This window comes from Phacochoerus africanus, chromosome 5 (genome assembly GCF_016906955.1).
Source record: "Phacochoerus africanus isolate WHEZ1 chromosome 5, ROS_Pafr_v1, whole genome shotgun sequence".
Classification (NCBI taxonomy): domain Eukaryota; kingdom Metazoa; phylum Chordata; class Mammalia; order Artiodactyla; family Suidae; genus Phacochoerus; species Phacochoerus africanus.
The window spans coordinates 11,009,140-11,025,887 of record NC_062548.1 but is presented as its reverse complement, the minus strand read 5'-3'; the positions used below and the strand labels follow the sequence as shown (position 1 = coordinate 11,025,887).

At 54.7% G+C, this 16,748-nt stretch overlaps 1 protein-coding gene across 5 annotated transcripts; it reads right to left on the bottom strand.

Annotated features, from left to right (window-relative positions):
- Nucleotides 1-504: 504 nt before the first annotated feature.
- SSC4D (scavenger receptor cysteine rich family member with 4 domains) lies at nt 505-13,605 on the bottom strand. 5 transcript variants are annotated; one of them, XM_047779810.1, is made up of 12 exons: nt 13,390-13,605; nt 12,941-13,088; nt 10,234-10,432; nt 8,805-8,840; nt 8,234-8,539; nt 6,986-7,063; nt 5,717-6,031; nt 4,077-4,154; nt 3,457-3,531; nt 3,032-3,343; nt 2,163-2,231; nt 505-1,657 (listed from the first exon to the last, which is right to left on the bottom strand). In XM_047779810.1, the coding sequence occupies exons 3-12, from the start codon at nt 10,397-10,399 to the stop codon at nt 1,212-1,214; spliced, it is 1,881 nt and encodes a 626-aa protein (XP_047635766.1). In that variant the 5' UTR covers nt 10,400-10,432; nt 12,941-13,088; nt 13,390-13,605; the 3' UTR covers nt 505-1,211. The 5 variants fall into 5 exon arrangements, with proteins under 5 accessions (XP_047635766.1, XP_047635768.1, XP_047635767.1 ...); XM_047779812.1 differs by having other exon boundaries at nt 505-1,528; XM_047779811.1 differs by having other exon boundaries at nt 3,457-3,525.
- Nucleotides 13,606-16,748: the final 3,143 nt, after the last annotated feature.

The window sequence follows — 16,748 nt, the reverse complement described above, 5'->3', positions numbered from 1 at the left end:
GCCTGCAGGCTAGACGTGGAGGGTGGGGTTTGAGGTCAGACAGTTGGGGCTACCAAGTTACCACCCTGGGGCTGAGAGGCTTTGGCAGGGTCCCCTCTTCTCCAAGGCCCTGGGGCTCCAGGTGAGATGCCCCCAGAGCAGCCCCTGGGGGAACCCCCTGCTGCCCTTCTCTCCCTCATCACCCTTTCTGCCTGCTCTCACATGTTCCTCTTCCAGTGACTGTACCACCTTGCTCTGTGACCTTGAGTGGCCCTCTTCCTTTGGCACACCTAGGTCTCTCTGTGGGTGAAAGCAAAGTTGGGCTAGGGGATGGGCTAGAGGACCCTCTAGAGGCTTTCCAGGCCTGGCACCATGAGTCAGCATTTCCAGGATGTGAAGGCCTGCGGAAAGCTCTCGGACGATGCTCTTGAACTGCCCTCAGCCCCAAGCAGGTTTCCTCCACAAAGTCCTAACCAGAGTCTTTCCTGCTGCCGCAAACAACACACTTATGCCCAAATGCCCAGGTAACAAACAGGGGACAATGCTTTATTAACTTGGCACCTAATGGAATGAGAGGCTACAGGCCCCCACGGTTCTTTGCTTCTGCAAAGTGGAGGCTCTGTGGTGGGGGCAGCATCAATCCGAGATGCTGGTTTCAGCTGCAGGGAGGGGCCGCTGTCCCTGCTTTGGCCCCTCGAGTCCCCCTGTCCAGCCAAGCACCATCTGAGCCTAGGCCCTCATGGAGAAGGTCAGGGCAACGGCTCAGGTTCTTCTGCAGCCCCAGGCAGTCTAAGGTAAGAGCCATAGGCCGCTCCTGCCTTCTCTCTTCTTGGGGATCCCAAGATGGATGGGGAAAGGGAGATACTCCATTTACAGAGAGCCCCTGAAACTCCTGGACCCTGAGCAGGGATGCTATAACAGGAGCCCCGCCAAAGAGGAAAGTTAGGAGTTACTCCCTTCCCACTATTTTCTGTTTTTAGCTGAGCAGAAAGCGAGAGCTTTCATTGAACTAGACCCATGTTAGGTGATAACAGGTGAGGTCACATGCCAAGTTGATGGGGTGGAACCAGGCTCCCCCAGGAAGGACCACACCAACTGGACAGGCTCTCTCCCAGACAAGGGGAGAGAGGGACAGAGTGAACTGCAGTTATCACAGGAGGACTTCCTGGAGGAAGAGGGGCAGGTCACAGGAGGCTCCCAGAGGAGGTGGTCTGCAGAACAAACAGGCTGAGTCATGCCGGCTGGCACAAGACACTGGCATCCTCGCTGTGGTCACAGTTGTGGGCATCCCAGCGGATGTGTGAGCAGAGCAGCAAGGCACTCTCGTCCCCACGGCACTTGACATTGTCCAGGAGGATAGGGCCTCGTCCTGGGCCGAAGTGGGCCTCACCAGGGGCTGCCAGGGCCTGGCCGCAGCCCAGCTGGCGACACAGGACACCGGCTGCCCGCAGGTCCCAAGCGTCATCGCAAACAGTGCCCCAGCGCTGTCCTAGGAAGAGCTCTACACGCCCCTCGCATCGATGGGCTCCGTTGGCCAGACGTAGATGCCCTGTGGGAGGAGAAGGCTTGGGGCTGGAAGGGGCTGGCCCAAGCCAGACCACTCCCAAGCGAGGCCAGGGGAGGGGCAGATAGAGGAGGCAGAAGGCGGTGGTTTGGGAGGATGCTGCCCTGGGAGCCACTGGAGGAGAGCAGACAAATGAGATTAAAATAGTATGGGCATCAGGCCAGACCTAATCTCCAGACCAGGAGAATGCGTACAGGCTTTTGTGGGGCGCTCTGTGCCGGCGGGGAGCTTTATGTCTGCTCTTTTCTTGGTTCTTTGGTCACAATCCCAATACCTCGGCCCCAGGGCTGCTCCCTATAAACTGTGATCCCCTGAAGGTCATCATCTCCTTTCCCCCCTGGACTCTGACTTCTTTCACTGCTCTCCTCAGGACAGGAGCCCGCCCCATCCTCTCATTTTGGTCCCAACTCTAGAAATCTCTAGGTTGCTATAGCTTAAAACCTACCTCCATTATTCCGGATAGCCCATCTCTATTAACGAGGCCTTAGACTAGCACGAACAAAAATTCTGGGATCTGGTGCAACTCTGCTGTGTGACCCCAGGCTGCGACCTCCCTCTAATTCTGGTTCTTCCTATCCTGCTGCCTTCAGCCTCACTCTTAGGGACTGTGGGCACCTACCGTCCCTGGGCCGAGGCGTGGGTACCCGGGTGGTCTCAGAACCATCCTGTTGGACTAGTTCCTCTGGGCCTGGCTCAGCAAGGACAAAGAAAAAGGTGGCTGTCATATTGTTCCCCAAGCCAGGTCATCTCTTACCTTCCAAGAGAAACCTGATCTAGGGTCAGGGAGGACTTCACAGGTCCCTGCTCCTTGGAAAAGAAATAGGGGTTGTGCTTTTCATCCTGGGAACTAAAGCAGAATCTTTTGTAGCCTAGCCTTTTGTGGCCAAGGCTACCAGAGCACCAAACAACGGTGAAAAATATCAATTCCTACACCAATCAATGAAGAGATGCATTCTTAAATGTGTCAGACTTTGCAAACACCCCTTTTCCATGGACTCCTACCAAAGGTCAAAGCTGATCAATTCTCTCTGCCAGCTAGAGCTTTCTGGGTCCCGACGCCGCAGAGCAAATGCGCCCGGGCTACGCCCTTCATAGCCTCTTCCACGCTTGATCCCAGGACTCGGTCCCTCAGCTCGAGCCCCGCCCTTCGCTGCCGCAGAGGGCGCTCCCTTCCCGGCCCCGCCCTTGCCGCGCAGCCGCAGAGAGCGTCCGTGGTGGGCTCCGCCTCTCTCTGCGGAGTGTGAGTCCTTCCCAGCTCACGCCGCAGTGCCGCAGAGGGCCTTACGCATGGCCCCGCCCACTTCCCCAACAGATCCCCGCCCCGCCCGCGCCGAGGAGCCTGCTGACGCGCGGCCCCGCCCATTCCTCAGGGTCCGCCTCTTCACGCCGGCGCCGCAGTACACGCCTGCGCAAGGCCCCGCCCATTCCTCAGACGGAGCTCTGCCCCGCCCCCGCCGCAGCGAGCTCGCGGTCCTACAGCCGCCTCACCTGAGCAGAGCGCGCCAGCATCCTCGTGGTGGCCACAGTTGTGCTGGCCCCAGCCCAGGTGGAAGCAGTCGCTTAGGCGGGCTTCGGTGCCGGCGCAACCCACGTTGTCCAGCAGCACCGGGCCGCGGCCGTAGCCGAAGTGGCCGAGGCCCGTGGCACCCAGGGCCGGCCCGCAGCCTGCCTCTCGGCAGGCCACGCGCGCGTCCGCGAAGTCCCAGTCATCGTCGCACACGGTGCCCCAGCCCCCGGCGTACAGCACCTCCACGCGGCCGCGGCACGGGCCCGGGCCGCCCACCAGCCGCAGCCGCCCGCCTGCGGGGCGCAAAGGCCCGCGGCCAGAGGGGCTGGACTGGGGTTGCCGGTTCCAGGCGGAGCCCCGGCCCCACCCTCTCCCACCCCGCCACAACCCGGGTTCTGCCGCTTACTTTTCTTCCCCGCGGCCCAGGCGGCTGTGGTGAACATTGCTGGCTCCCTAGAAGGCAGGGCACCAACTCCTGTAGCTGCGGAGACAGGGCATCTAGAGCTCTTGTAGGGGACAGGGAGGCCTTCTGACATGCCTCAACTGTACCACACCTGCACCCTGCCCTCAGCCTCAGTCCTAGAGTCACCATGTTGTCAGCTCTGATGGGGTCCTTAGGAAGCTTGAGAGAAATGAACGGAATCCTATTTCCAGGCATTACCCTAATTTCAATCCCAATGATAGTTCCAGCTCTAATTCCAAAATGTACTTCTCTCCTTCCGTTTTTTATCTCAGCTCTCACAAGGCCTCTTTCAGTTTCCAACCTGAGCACCAATCCACATTTTCAGAGCTTTGAAGAAATCTCTTACTGGCTCCTCCCTCCCTACTGAACTTTTCAGAGCTCTAGATTTCATCCTTTTTGCTCCATCTACACACCAGTTCTCTTACCCCCCTCTTTACCATCTGGCCAAAAGCCATGGCCTGCTGGCCCAGGCCTCCTCCCCTTGGATCCAGAACAACCTTCCCAGTTCCCAGCCCTGCCCACCTCGCCCCTCCCATTCCAGCCTGGAGGGCTGGGTTCCTTACCCTCTGGCTCCGTGTGCCAGGCCCAGTCCCCTCTTGTGGCCAAGGATAGTGGTGCTGTGAGAGTCGGGCGGCCCAGGACTAGAGCAGGAGAGAAGGTAGCAGGGTCAGAGGCCAAGGTCCTGGTTCCTGATCAGCCTTGGGCTATCAGAAAGAATACTACAGTCTCCTTGGAGAAGACAACAGGTTTTAGTTCCAGAGCTGGGGGCTCAGCCCCAGGAAGGGTCCAAAGAGGTCTGCCCCACTTTGCCAGTTCTTGTCATTTATTTGTGCTGCCAACATGCACATGTCAGTTTATACAGGACTTTCACAGCTGGGCTTTCATTTCTCTCCAGTGTTCTCAGAAACCCACTATGTGTCCAAGGAGGGGTGGTAAAGAAGGCCTTGCCCACCAGGGAGGGCCATGCATAGTCGTAAGGGACTTGCAGAGCAAAACTCATTACCCCCATCTTACAGATAAAATAACACTAGCATGGCAAGGGGCATGCCCAAGACCATGCACACAACCCACATAGCTGAGGGTTTTCCAGGGTTTGCTGTGTGGTAAGGCTCTGCCTCATTGAGCTTCAGCTTTCTCATCTGTAAAATGGGAATAATGGCCCCTGGTTTGCTGTGAGGCATGAGCAAGCACTTTATACCTGGTAGAGTGGAGTCCATTTGTGAAGTGCCATTATTCATCTCAGTATTCCTATTCCCAAAAAACCTCTCAAAATGGGAGAGAGGCCAGGTGAGGAAAAACACTATATATGTGTGTGTGTGTGTGTATTTTTTTTAGGGCCACTCCCATGGGGCATATGGAAGTTCCCAGGCTAGGGGTCGAATTGGAGCTGTAGCCGCTGGTCTACACCACAGCCACAGCAACGCCAGATCTGAGCGGTGTCTGCGACCTATACCACAGCTCATGGCAACGCAGTGCAACACCAGATCATTAACCCACTGAGTGAGGCCAGGGATGGAACCTCCATCCTCATGGATACTAACTAGTTGGGTTCGTTAACCACTGAGCCACAGAGGGAACCTCAGGAAACATACTATTAACAAAGTATCAACCACAACAACAAATTTTAAAAAACAGTTCTAAAAGCAACTAGTGTGCCAAATTTTCACATCTGTTCACCCTCACCTAAATAAATAAATAACTCATTCTGAGATCTTAAAAAAAAGGAGAATTCTGGGGACATACCTGGGTTACAGTGAAAGAAATCTGGAGTACCTCTGGAGCGATTCTAGAGTACTATTACTTTACTCTGAAGTTATTTGTAACAGTACTTAGAAGGTGCTAGAAAATTCCGGAGGCAGGGATTTTGGAGTACTGTTAGATAATTCTGGAGTATTGATGGGGTAACACGGCAGCATTACATAGAAGTGGAGTCTACCACAGAGGATGCTAAAATTTTCTGAGGTACTGTTAGAGCAGCAATGAGAAACTAAAACTAATCGCACGTCCGTGGAGAGCTCAGGGAAGCACCACACTTCAAGCCGGTTCCCGCTCCGCTTCCTCCTCCTGAATCAGGCCCCGCCCCCACCCTCCCCCGGGCCCCACCCCCCGCCCTCCCCCGGGCCCCACCCCCCGCCCTCCCCCGGGCCCCACCCCCCGCCCTCCCCCCAGGCCCCACCCCGGGCCCCACCCCTGGAGCCCGCACCTGCGCAGAGCGCACCGGCGTCCTCGTGGTGGCCGCAGTTGTGCACGCCCCAGCCCAGGCTCAGGCAGGCTGCCAGACGGGGCTCGCCGCCTTCGCAGTGCACGTTGTCCAACAAGATGTGCCCCGTGCCGTAGCCGAAGAAGGCGTTGGTGGTGGCTGCCAGGGCCGCCCCGCAGCCCAGCTGGCGGCAGACCACGGCAGCGTCCGGCAGCCCCCAGTCATCGTCACACACCGTGCCCCACAGGCCACCGTGCAGGATCTCCACTCGGCCCTGACACGGGCCCACGCCCCCCACCAGGCGCACGCTGCCCTCACCTGGTGACAAGGGTAGGGGGATGTGGAGGCAGGGAGCATCTCCCACAGGGCTTTGCTGCCTGTTCCCTCCAAAAGTGCACACATCCCAATGCTCTTCCACAATGCCCGGGCCCTCGGCATAGCCACCGTGCACGGTGTCCCAGGACCTAAAACCCAGGAGGAGCTGCTCATCCACTCACTCGCAAATCACTGCCTCCTCACAATCTAGATTGGGCATCTGAGAACAGAGCCCTGTGACCGTCACTTCCTGTCTAAAAGCAGTTCTCCCTTCCCTTATCCACACTCCTAACCATCCAGGATGTGCTGCTTCCTCCTTGATTACTGCAGTGATAAGCCTTCTGTCCTTCCCAGGTACAGCACCAACAACTCTTCCTCCAGAAAGCCCTCCCTCCCCGGTCTCTGGTGAATGGGACCCTCTTCCTCCTCTGACATCTTTGCCTTTTTATCTGCCCTTTTTAAAATTTTTTGTTGTTGTTGCCCTGCGGGCCTATGGAGTTCCCAGGCCAGGGATCAGATCCAAGCCGCAGTTGAGACCTAAGCTGAATCTACATCAGTGCCAGGTCCTTAACCCACCATGGGATGGAACAAGCATCTCAGTGCTCCCAAGATTCCGTTGCACCACCGGGGGGAACTATCTGTCCTTCTTTAAGGGAATTTTCACTTTCTTGTTCTACATCATTATCAACTCTCGCATTACATTGGGCATCAGCCTCCACCTCTTATTTTCTCCAATCTTGTGCTGACTATTTTTATTATCCCCATAGAATGAATCCTCTTTGCGAATCCAGACAGTGAGTGGCCTGAGGGGGTGCAGGGGACAGGGTGGGGAGGGGGAATGACCAAACTCTCCCATCAGTCATCCCTCTTTTCCCACTGCCTAGGGTCGGGTATGGGAGAGTCCTCCCTGGATCCCTCTCCTAAGACCTAGGGGGTCCCCCACGTTGCCTTACTTACCGTTTCCGTTCTGGGGAGTTGTAGGAGATGCCCTACTGGTTAACGCTTTCCTTGTTGGGGGTTGCGTGGGCAAGAATTCTGGGAAAGAACAGGGTGGAAGGGAGGAGGATGTGGATTTCTCTGTTCTTCATCCTCACACACTCAGATGTGTGGGGGCGGGGCATGGACCCCTAGGTACCCGCCCTCAGCGCCTCTGAGCACCCGAAGGGTCAAAGCTGGGAACTGTGGGGTATGAGGGGAGGAAGGGCCACCTGAGTCCTGAAAGCAGTTGCTTAGAGGATTCCTTCTAGTTCTTAGTTCCTTTTTCTTTTCTTTTTTTTTTGGGGGGGGGCCACACCCATGGCATATGGAAATTCCCAGGCCAGAGACTGAACCCATGCCACAGCAATGACCCGAGCCACAGCAGTGACAATGCCAGAAACTTAACCTGCTGAGCCACCAGGAGACTCCCAATTCTTTTAGTTCTTAAAGCAGTATTACATTACTTGGGAACTTAGAAATGCAAACTCTCGGGCTCCGTTCCAGACCGGCACAACCAGAAACTCCGGGATGGGGCCACGGTCTGTGTTTTTTTTTTTTTTGTCTTTTTGCCATTCTTGGGCCGCTCCCGCGGCATATGGAGGTTCCCAGGCTGTGGTCTAATTGGAGCTGAGCTGCCAGCCTACGCCAGAGTCACAGCAACATGGGATCCGAGCTGCGTCTGGGACCCACACCACAGCTCATGGCAACGCCGGACCCTTAACCCACTGAGCGAGGCCAGGGATGGAACCCACAACCTCATGGTTCCTAGTCAGATTAGTTAACCATGCGCCACGACGGGAACTCCCACTGTCTGTGTTTTAATGAGCCCTCCAGCTCCTTTTCTTGAAAACCAGAACTGCTGCTCTCAATGTCAAAACCTCTCAGAGATTTGTTGCAACTCTGTGCTAGGTGGGCTTTACCTCCAGGGTTGATCCTAATCGTCCTGTTTTAAACATGGGAAGGGGGTTCTGCTTGGACAATCAAAGCCCTCCATGCAAGCAGTAACGCTAGTTTTCAGCAGAGGCCATACAATGAGCCAGAGCATTGCTGGGACCTAGGCCCCTGACAGCCAGGCTGAGGCTCTTCCCAGCACCATGCACTGCAGCTGCTGGCTTGGAATACTGTTCATTGGAGCATTCTTAGCACTGGGAAGTCCCTTCATGTATCAAGCCTACAGCCCTGCTGCCTGCCCGCCTGCCTTTCTGGATCACAGGCTGTCCTGCTCACCATCGCACAGGACAGCCACGTCCTCGTAGTGAAAGCAGTTGTGGACGCCCCAGCCTCGGCTGCCACACTCGCTCAGCGCAACTTCCTGCCCGAGACACTCCACGTTGTCCAGCAGGATGGGGCCTCGGCCCTGGCCAAAAGCGAGGGGCCGAGGCACCGGCAGGGCCAGGCCGCAGCCCAGCTGACGACACACCACGTTGGCATCGACCACGTCCCAGTCGTCGTCGCAGACGCTGCCCCAGGAGCCGCCATGCAGGACCTCCAGGCGTCCCCGGCAGCGGCTCGGGCCCCCCACCAGCCTCAGCTCTGCAGAGAGGGTTGAGCTGGCACGAGGGGGATCCCTGGGCCCAACCTACAGGATGCCCACCTTGCCATGAAGCCGTGGGAGCCAGGGGATCATCCCTCGTGGGGCTTATTTCTCCGTTGCTGTGAAATGGGGAGACTGGAGCCATCCCTTTGGGGGCATCTAGAGTCGTGGCAGGGTGGTCAGCCACCATTCCCTGAGGTCTTCTCTCTGAGCGTCTGAGTCCCTCGGGAGTAGGGGTGGGGGAGAGGGAGGCAGGGCACCTACCTGGGAAGGGCAGTGAGGTGGGCTGTATGGCGCTGGCTGGAACAGAGTGAGGAAGAGATTGGCCGCTCAGCTCCCTCCCTTGGCCATCTGGCCCCGGGAACACAGCCTCCCCTCCTGCCGCCGTGGTCCTTACGGTCACCCTCCCCTCCTTTTCACTCCCCCTGCTTCTTCAAAGCCCCTGGAGGCCCCACTTGGCCTCCTTGCTGCATTCCTCGCCCACTGGTCCATGGACAGCCCCAGAGAGTTCTGCCTGAGACACAGGTCAGCTAATCCCCTAAGATTCCCCCTTTCCTGCAGGTGTCCCAGACCCTAAGCCTTCTAGGATCTTCTGACCAGCATCACCTTACTTCTTAATCCCCCATCAGTCTTGACACCAGGTCCTTAACCCTGCAGTCTCCTCTGCTAGCCCTGCTCGCTGCAGCCCTGCAGATCCAGCCCTCCTTCGGGGAGACTTCCTGGAGCTCTCAGCTAGAAGGGTTTTCTTTTTCCTCTCAATCCCTGGCCACCATATACATACCCCTTTCCAGGCCTTCTGCTGGGTGATGCAGCCACCTCGGTTTCCCCCAGAGCCCCCTGCCCACAGCCTGTTACTCCCCTCATGCTCAGTAGCTCTGCCTTAAGTGTGTAAATTAACTTTGGGATTGGTTCTGATTTCCCGCCAAAGATTTACCTATATAAGTCCTTCTGTGTCAGCTCTCATGCATGCACATGTCAAGGGCTGTGCTCACTGCTTTATGTGGCCTGGCTCACTTAATCATTAGGATAACTTACGAGGTAGGTTGGATTTTGCAGAAGGGGAAACTCCAGGTTTAATGAGGTTAAGTAACCTGTTCGGTGCCACACAGCAAATAAAGGGTAGAGCTGGTAGATTCCAACCCAGACAGCCACACTCTTCCTCATCGTACAATTCTGAGCACGTGGCCGGAGAGGGAAACGGGGCCAGCGTGGGAAATTGATTACCCCTAACAAGCCCTCATTTGTGCACAGGGTTCTCAACTACACCCACAGACATCGCTTCATAGAATCCTTATGATCTCTGCGCACGTGTTAGTGTACCCACTTTACAGATGAAGAAACAGACTCAGTGTCTTCTTTCCCAAGTTAGGATAGTCCCTAGGTGGTTTGACTCCATCTGTTCTCCCAGCTGGCTTTCCAGCAGCCACCTGTGAGCCCACGCCCTTGCCTCCTCCCCTATTTCCAGCTTCTTAACTGCTCACATGCTGTGCACATTGAGCCCACACCTCCAGCACTGAGCTGTCCACTCCCCCGACTCAGACCCTTAGCTTTCATCAATCCTGGGCAAATGTCAGCGCTAAAACAAATGTTGGACACCATCTCTTTGACCAACCATCTCCCACCACAGTTTTACAGCTGGGAAAGCTGAGGGCCAGAAAGGGGACGGGTCAGGGGAGGTGGGGAGAGCACTCACCCAGTGGCAAGAGGAAGAGGAAGGACAGGGCTGGGGGAAGGGGGGCGGGGGCAGCGCTCCTGTCTCCAGACCTCCCCACCCTGATCTTCTCATCAGGCTGGGGACCAACTTGCATCTCCACTTCCTTGTGTTTCCAGCCAGTGGATGGCCTTTCCAGCGGTCCCATCGAGGGGCGGTGGAGAAGTCACAGCTGGAACATCTAGAATGAAAGGTTCCAAGTCACTTCTCCCAGATGGAAGGGCCCAGGGAAGAGTTTTGGGAGGAAGTGACATTTCCACTTGGGTTTGGTATCCTGAGTGGAGGCAGCAGCTGGAGGATGAGGTTGGAAACACAGAGAAACTCCTCATGAGGAGTTAGGCCTGGCTGGAGCAAAGAGGGTACGGGAGCAGGTGTGGAAGATGAGGTTGCAGGGCTGTCTGATCCCAGGGGGAGACAGGTCTGCATGGCTCGGCCAAGGGCTCAGAGCTTTTCCTTTAGGGCAGCACATCCCAAAGCAGGGTGTGGGTGCCACTGGTGACAACCCACATAGTTTCAGGGGGAGATAGATAGACATTAACTGTTTGATTTTCATTTATTTATTTTTATTTATTTATTTATTTATTTATTTATTTACTTATTTTTGGTCTTTTTGCCATTTCTTGGGCCGCTCCCACTGCATATGGAGGTTCCCAGCCTAGGGGTTTAATCGGAGCTGTAGCTGGCAGCCTATGCCAGAGCCATAGCAACATGGGATCTGAGCCGCATCTGCAACCTGACCTACACCACAGCTCACAGCAACGCCGGATCGTTAACCCACTGAGCAAGGGCAGGGATCGATCCTGCAACCTCATGGTTCGTAGTCGGATTCGTTAACCACTGCGCCACGAAGGGAACTCCCCTTATTTATTTTTTTAAAGTTTATTTATTTATTTGCTTTTTAGGGCCACACTTGGGGCATATGGAGGTTCCCAAGCTAGAGGTCTAATTGGAGCTGTAGCTGCCAACCTGCACCACAGCCACAGCAATGCAAGATCCAAGTGTCTGCGACCTACACCACAGCTCGTGGTAATGCCGGATCCTTAACCCACTGAGCAAGGCCGGGGATGGAACCTGCATCCTCATGGATACTAGTCAAATTCGTTAACCGCTGAGCCACAACGGGACCTCCTGATTTTCATGTATTTCTTTTACGGTGCCTTCTATTGATAGCAAAGGATTCTGATTTCCCATCTACTTGGAGCAATATAAAGCTTCCCTTTTAAGTCAGGAAAAAAAGAGTCAATTTAAAGAAAAACACCAAGGAAATGTGATTCCTAGGAGTTGCAAACATGCAAAGGGCTGGAAGAGTAATGCAGTGTGGGACACTCTGCCCTTTCGGAGTGTTGGAGTGGGAAGTCCTCGGAGATTTTTCTTTTTTTTTGCGTTGAGTTTTACACACCCTAAGTGCATAAATCATAAGCGCAGAGCTCAGTTAAGTATTCACACCATGTAACCAGCCCAGTGTGGGGACGATGATTGGATGGTTTCGGAGGAGTGGGGGTGGGGCTGGTCTAGAAGATGGTTCTGTTTGGGATATACTAAGACCAAGGTGCCCTGGGGACTTTGATGCCCCTCTCAGCAGGGATGCTCACCCCCATCATTCCCTGGCTTTGCCTCCATCCTGGCACACAAACAGTCTGCTTGGGAAGAGGATGAAAACCTATCTGGATGTGGACACAGGGTTTTCAACACTCCATTCATGGGGCCCAGTACAGCCCCCGGTGGAATAATCAGCTTTTGTCCTCCTGGGGACAGCTGGGAGACGGGAGTCCAGAGCTGTGAGGAGCGGGGAGCCCTGGTCCAATCTTTGTTGAGGGGATCCAGAGTGACCTGAGCCAGCCCCTGCCTCCCAGGCCTTGGGGTCACCCATCTTTCAGGCTGCCAGGGTCAGGGAAGCCTCTGCTATGTGAAGATGGGGACACACAGCTTCCAGGGAACCTGGTTGGGAATCCTGAAGACCCAGCACCCCCCACTCTATCCCCTGCCCCTCTGGTCCCAAAGCGAGGGAGGAAGACCGCTGATCCTGACCCCTACGGACCTCAAGTGGAAGCTGACCCCAGAGCCCTCAGTGGGCCTGGTGGAATCTGCCTTCCCTCCAGCTTGGAGCTGGGCCCCCGGGCCTGCTCCTGCCTTACCCCCTGGGCACCATGGTCAAATGAGGTTTAACCATTCCCTGCCTTCACAGCCTGCAGCTCCCACGCTCCCTCCATACCCTTGGCCCTGAACTGTCTCTTTACAGGGTGGGGCAGGCAGCATACAGAGCGGGTATAAAACTCAGCTGGCTGAGCCTCACTGTCCTCCTCCATAAAAGGGGGCTAGGAATACACAGACCTCTACAGTTGTTGCTAGGATACCTGAGCGAAAGTTTATCCAACGTTTATCAAAATTTAGTCCAGTGCCCGGCCCACCATATGCGTGGGAGCTCTTCCTGAAATTTCTGTCTCTCCTTCTAGACTGCGGACCCTCCAGAGCAGGGGCCAGGGCTTACCCAACGGCCTCACCTGGCCCAGGTGGGCGCTGAGGAAATTGGAACAAGTGAACGCAGGTTAGGGCTGCAGAATCTCAGCATTGAAGCTGTCGGAAGGGGCCCAGGGGACCCCTGAGGGCAACTGCACACCTGACTAGTGGAACACTTGTCCCGCACGCTCACTCGCACTCACACATGCCACTGCAAGCGAAGATTTCATACCTGGGGGAATGTTCTAGGCTCTTTCTGTCCCTTCTTCTAGAGACAATCCGAGGTCAAATCACTTTTTCTGCACCCGGAAGTTCAGGACGGGGAAGGATCACCCAGATGCAAATCAGCACAGACCTTTCTTCGTCTTTTCTTTCCAAAGCTGGGAGGTAAGCAGAAGCAAAGTCCCCGTCCATGGAGCTGGCTGGTGGCCCCAGCCTGTCCCCACCCGACCTTCGGGGCAGAGGGAGGCAAAGGGAGAGTGGAGGTGGCCTGCAGGGTCTGGAGCAGCCCTGAGCAGGGCCACCAGGCAGAAGAGGAGCTCTGGGGTGGGGGAGAGGGCCAGACTTAGACTCTTGGGGCGAGACAGCCCCTCCTCCCCTCCCCCCACCCCGGGGCTCAGGTTTCCGAAAGGCCTGGGTAGGTCTCCACCCCTTTGCAGGGCAGCCAAAATCATCCTTCACCTTTAGCAGCAGCCCTGATCCAACCCGTGGTTCTGTCGCCTGGGACTCCTCTTGACCACGTCCTGACCCATGTCACACCTGGGCATTGGGATACCCGGTCACAGCAGCCGGAGTGCTCGCGGTGGGCTCCCCAGGTCGCCTGGGCCTCTGATTTGGCTGCTGATTTTTGCCTTGCTGTGGTTCCTCTTGAGTTCTGGTAAGTTTGGGACCTTGGGGCTTTTGTAGGTGACAGGAAGTGGCATGTGGCTTACTTTGTAGTTCATAGCTTCCGTCAAAAGCTGTGCTGGAATTCTGCTCCTTCTGGCTAGAATCACGAACTCTCAGAGCTGGAGGTGTCCTAAGAGCCCCCGAGGGGTGGTTCCCAAACCTGGGTATGTGCCCACGTCACCCCAAGGGGGAACTTTAAAAATGTGTGCAGATTCCTACCCCCACCTCTTTTGCCCCCGTTTCCAATCCAGCAATTGAGGCATGGGGTCCACCCCAAAGTGATTTGTTTGTTTGTTTTTGTTTTGGCTAACCCGAGGCCTATGGAAATTCCCTGGCCAGGAACTGAACCCTCGTCGTCACAGCAGTGAACCAGATTCTTAACTAGCTGCACCACAGCAAACTTCTTAAAAATACACTTGGTAATCCATTGTGGCTCAGCGGATTATGAGCCTGACTAGTATACATGACGATGTGGGTTTAATCCCTGACCTTACTCAGTGGGTTAAGGATTGGGCGTTGCCACAAGCTTCGGCATAGGTCACAACTACAGCTCCAGTTAGACCCCTAGCCTGGAAACTTACATAGGTCGCAAGTGTGGCCCTAAAAAGGAAAATAAAAAAAATAAATTAAAAAGTGTATTTTTGAGAATCCACTGAGGATCCAACATGTTCGGTGATCAGGGGTCTAATCCCAGCTGTTTCCCATGCCCATGGGAAAACTGAGGCCAAGAGAGGAAAACAGAGACACAGCCTGTGCAACCTCGAGGGATTTAGTTTCCTGACTCTGGGCCCTGATCCTGCATCCCACTTCTCAGAAAAAGAAACGTCTCTGATGGGAGGCCTGCAGTCACCTGGCTCCCAAACCCACACCCCCTTGCATGTCTGCTCCCAGCCTTCTTCCTCCTGCCAGCAGGCCAGCGAGGAACTGCTCCCCCGCGGAGCGGACCCCATCTCCCTCTGCCTTCTCAGGGACCTCCCTCGCTCCATCTGTGTGTCTTCTCTCTTCCCTATTCAGCTGCTCTTTCCCAACCGGATTCCTTGCATGGGACTTCTAAGCGAAATCTGGTCTCTGTCTTTTCCGTCTTTTTTTTTTTTTTGGCTTTTTAGGGCCACATCCATGGAGGTTCCCAGGCTAAGGGTCCAATCAGAGCTGTAGCCGAAGGCCTGCACCACAGCCACAGCCCCAGCAACGTGGGATCCAAGCCACATCTGTGACCTACACTATAGCTCACGGCAACACCAGATCCTTAACCCACTGAGTGAGGCCAGGGTTCGAACCTTCATCCTCATGGATGCTAGTCAGATTCATTTCCGCTGAGCCACCATGGGAACTCCTAAAAAAATTTTTTTATGATATAGTTGATGTACATTGTTCTGTCAATTTCTGCTGTACTACAAAGTGACAAGTCATACATATATAAACCTTCTTTGTCTCGTATTATCTTTCATCGTGTTCCATCACAAGTGATTGGACATAGTTCCCTGTGCTCGACAGCAGAGCAGTTGGATTCTTAACCCACTGCTTCACAGCAGGAACGCCTGGTCTCTGTCATTTCAAGCAAAGGACAGAAAGCCCTTTCAACCTGTGTCCGTTGGGTCCTCAGGGTAGAAACGACCAGGCCCTAACATCCCTCCAGGGCTTTGTCCCTGGCTGGGGATGCCCAGGAAGAGTGTGCCCTTAGCTTACAAGCTGCAGCAGATCCGGGAGGTGCTACGGATGGAGGGTGTCAGCTGACTCGCTTCCTCACAGCTCCCGAGCAAGTCCTTTCTCCAAAGGCAGAACCGAGCAGAGCATCTGCACGGCTGCCCCTGGCCTCCACGCGCCCTCCAGCCACTGCCCCCATCCCCACAGCCAAACTGCCCCAAAGAGCTGTCTGCTCACCCATCTCTCTTTCCTCGCCTCTCGCCCACTGCTCGGCTGGCTCCAGGTGGCCGCGCATCTTCCCACACCCCTGGCACAACCCTTCCTCAGGTCCACGGTGACCGCCACGTGCGGAGATTGAAGGGATAATTTTCACGCCTTGTTTTAGTTAGAATATAAGCTCTGAAACTGTCACAGAGAAAACTTGTATTCCTCAGTTTTTGCCGTGATATCGTGCGTAACAAACAACCCCCAAACCGCAGCGGCTTACAACAAACACTTTTCTCCATGGTTCTGTTGACCGTGATGGCTCCATTTCAGGCTTTGGGTTGGTTTCAGGTCTGCTCTGTGTGCCTGGGGACATGCTTTTCTTGTAGACAAGCAGAAGCATATGTATTTATTTGTTTGTTTTTGGGCTTTTTTTTTTTTTTTTTTGGCTACAACCACGGCACATGGAAGTTCCCAGGCTAAGGGTCAAATCGGAGCTGTAGCTGCCAGCCTACACCACAGCTCATGGCAACACCAGATCCTTAACCCATGGCGTGAGGCCAGGGATCAAACCTGAGCCCTCTTGGATACTAGTCAGGTCCATTACTGCCGAGTCCCAACAGGAAGCATCTTTAAAGCCTCTGCTGGGCCGTGACATACATCCTATGTGCTCATGTTTCAATATCTACAGCAAGTCACATGGCCAAGCCTGTCAGCTGTCGGTGAGGCAGGGGAAGGGGGCCTTTCCCATAAGTAGGGGGGAGGAGAGTGAGAATATATGCTGGATGGTAGTACAACCTGCCAGAAAATAAGCTAAGCTAAATATCCAAATTTATGTTTCTCTGTCACCTGTACATGCTGGCAGTTACTGTTGAGCCACAACAGGAACTCCTATTTTTTTTTTAAATTAAAGTATAGTTAATTTACAATGTTGTAATATTTTCAGCTATATAGCACAGTGATTCAGATATATATATATAGTATATATATATATATACTATATATATATATATATATATATATTTTGTTTGTTTTTGGCTTTTTAAGGCTGCACCCGCAGCATATGGAGGTTCCCAGGCTAGGGTTCGAATTGGAGCTGCAGATGCCAGGCACAGCCACAGCCACAGCAACGCCAGATCCGAGCTGAGTCTGCAACCTACACCACTGCTCACGGCCGGATCCTTAACCCGCCGAGTGAGGCCAGGGATCGAACCCTTAACCTCATGGTTCCTAGTCCAATTCATTTCTGCTGAACCACGATGGGTGCTGTTTTTTTTTTTTTTGTAGTTGATTCACAAGTTGTG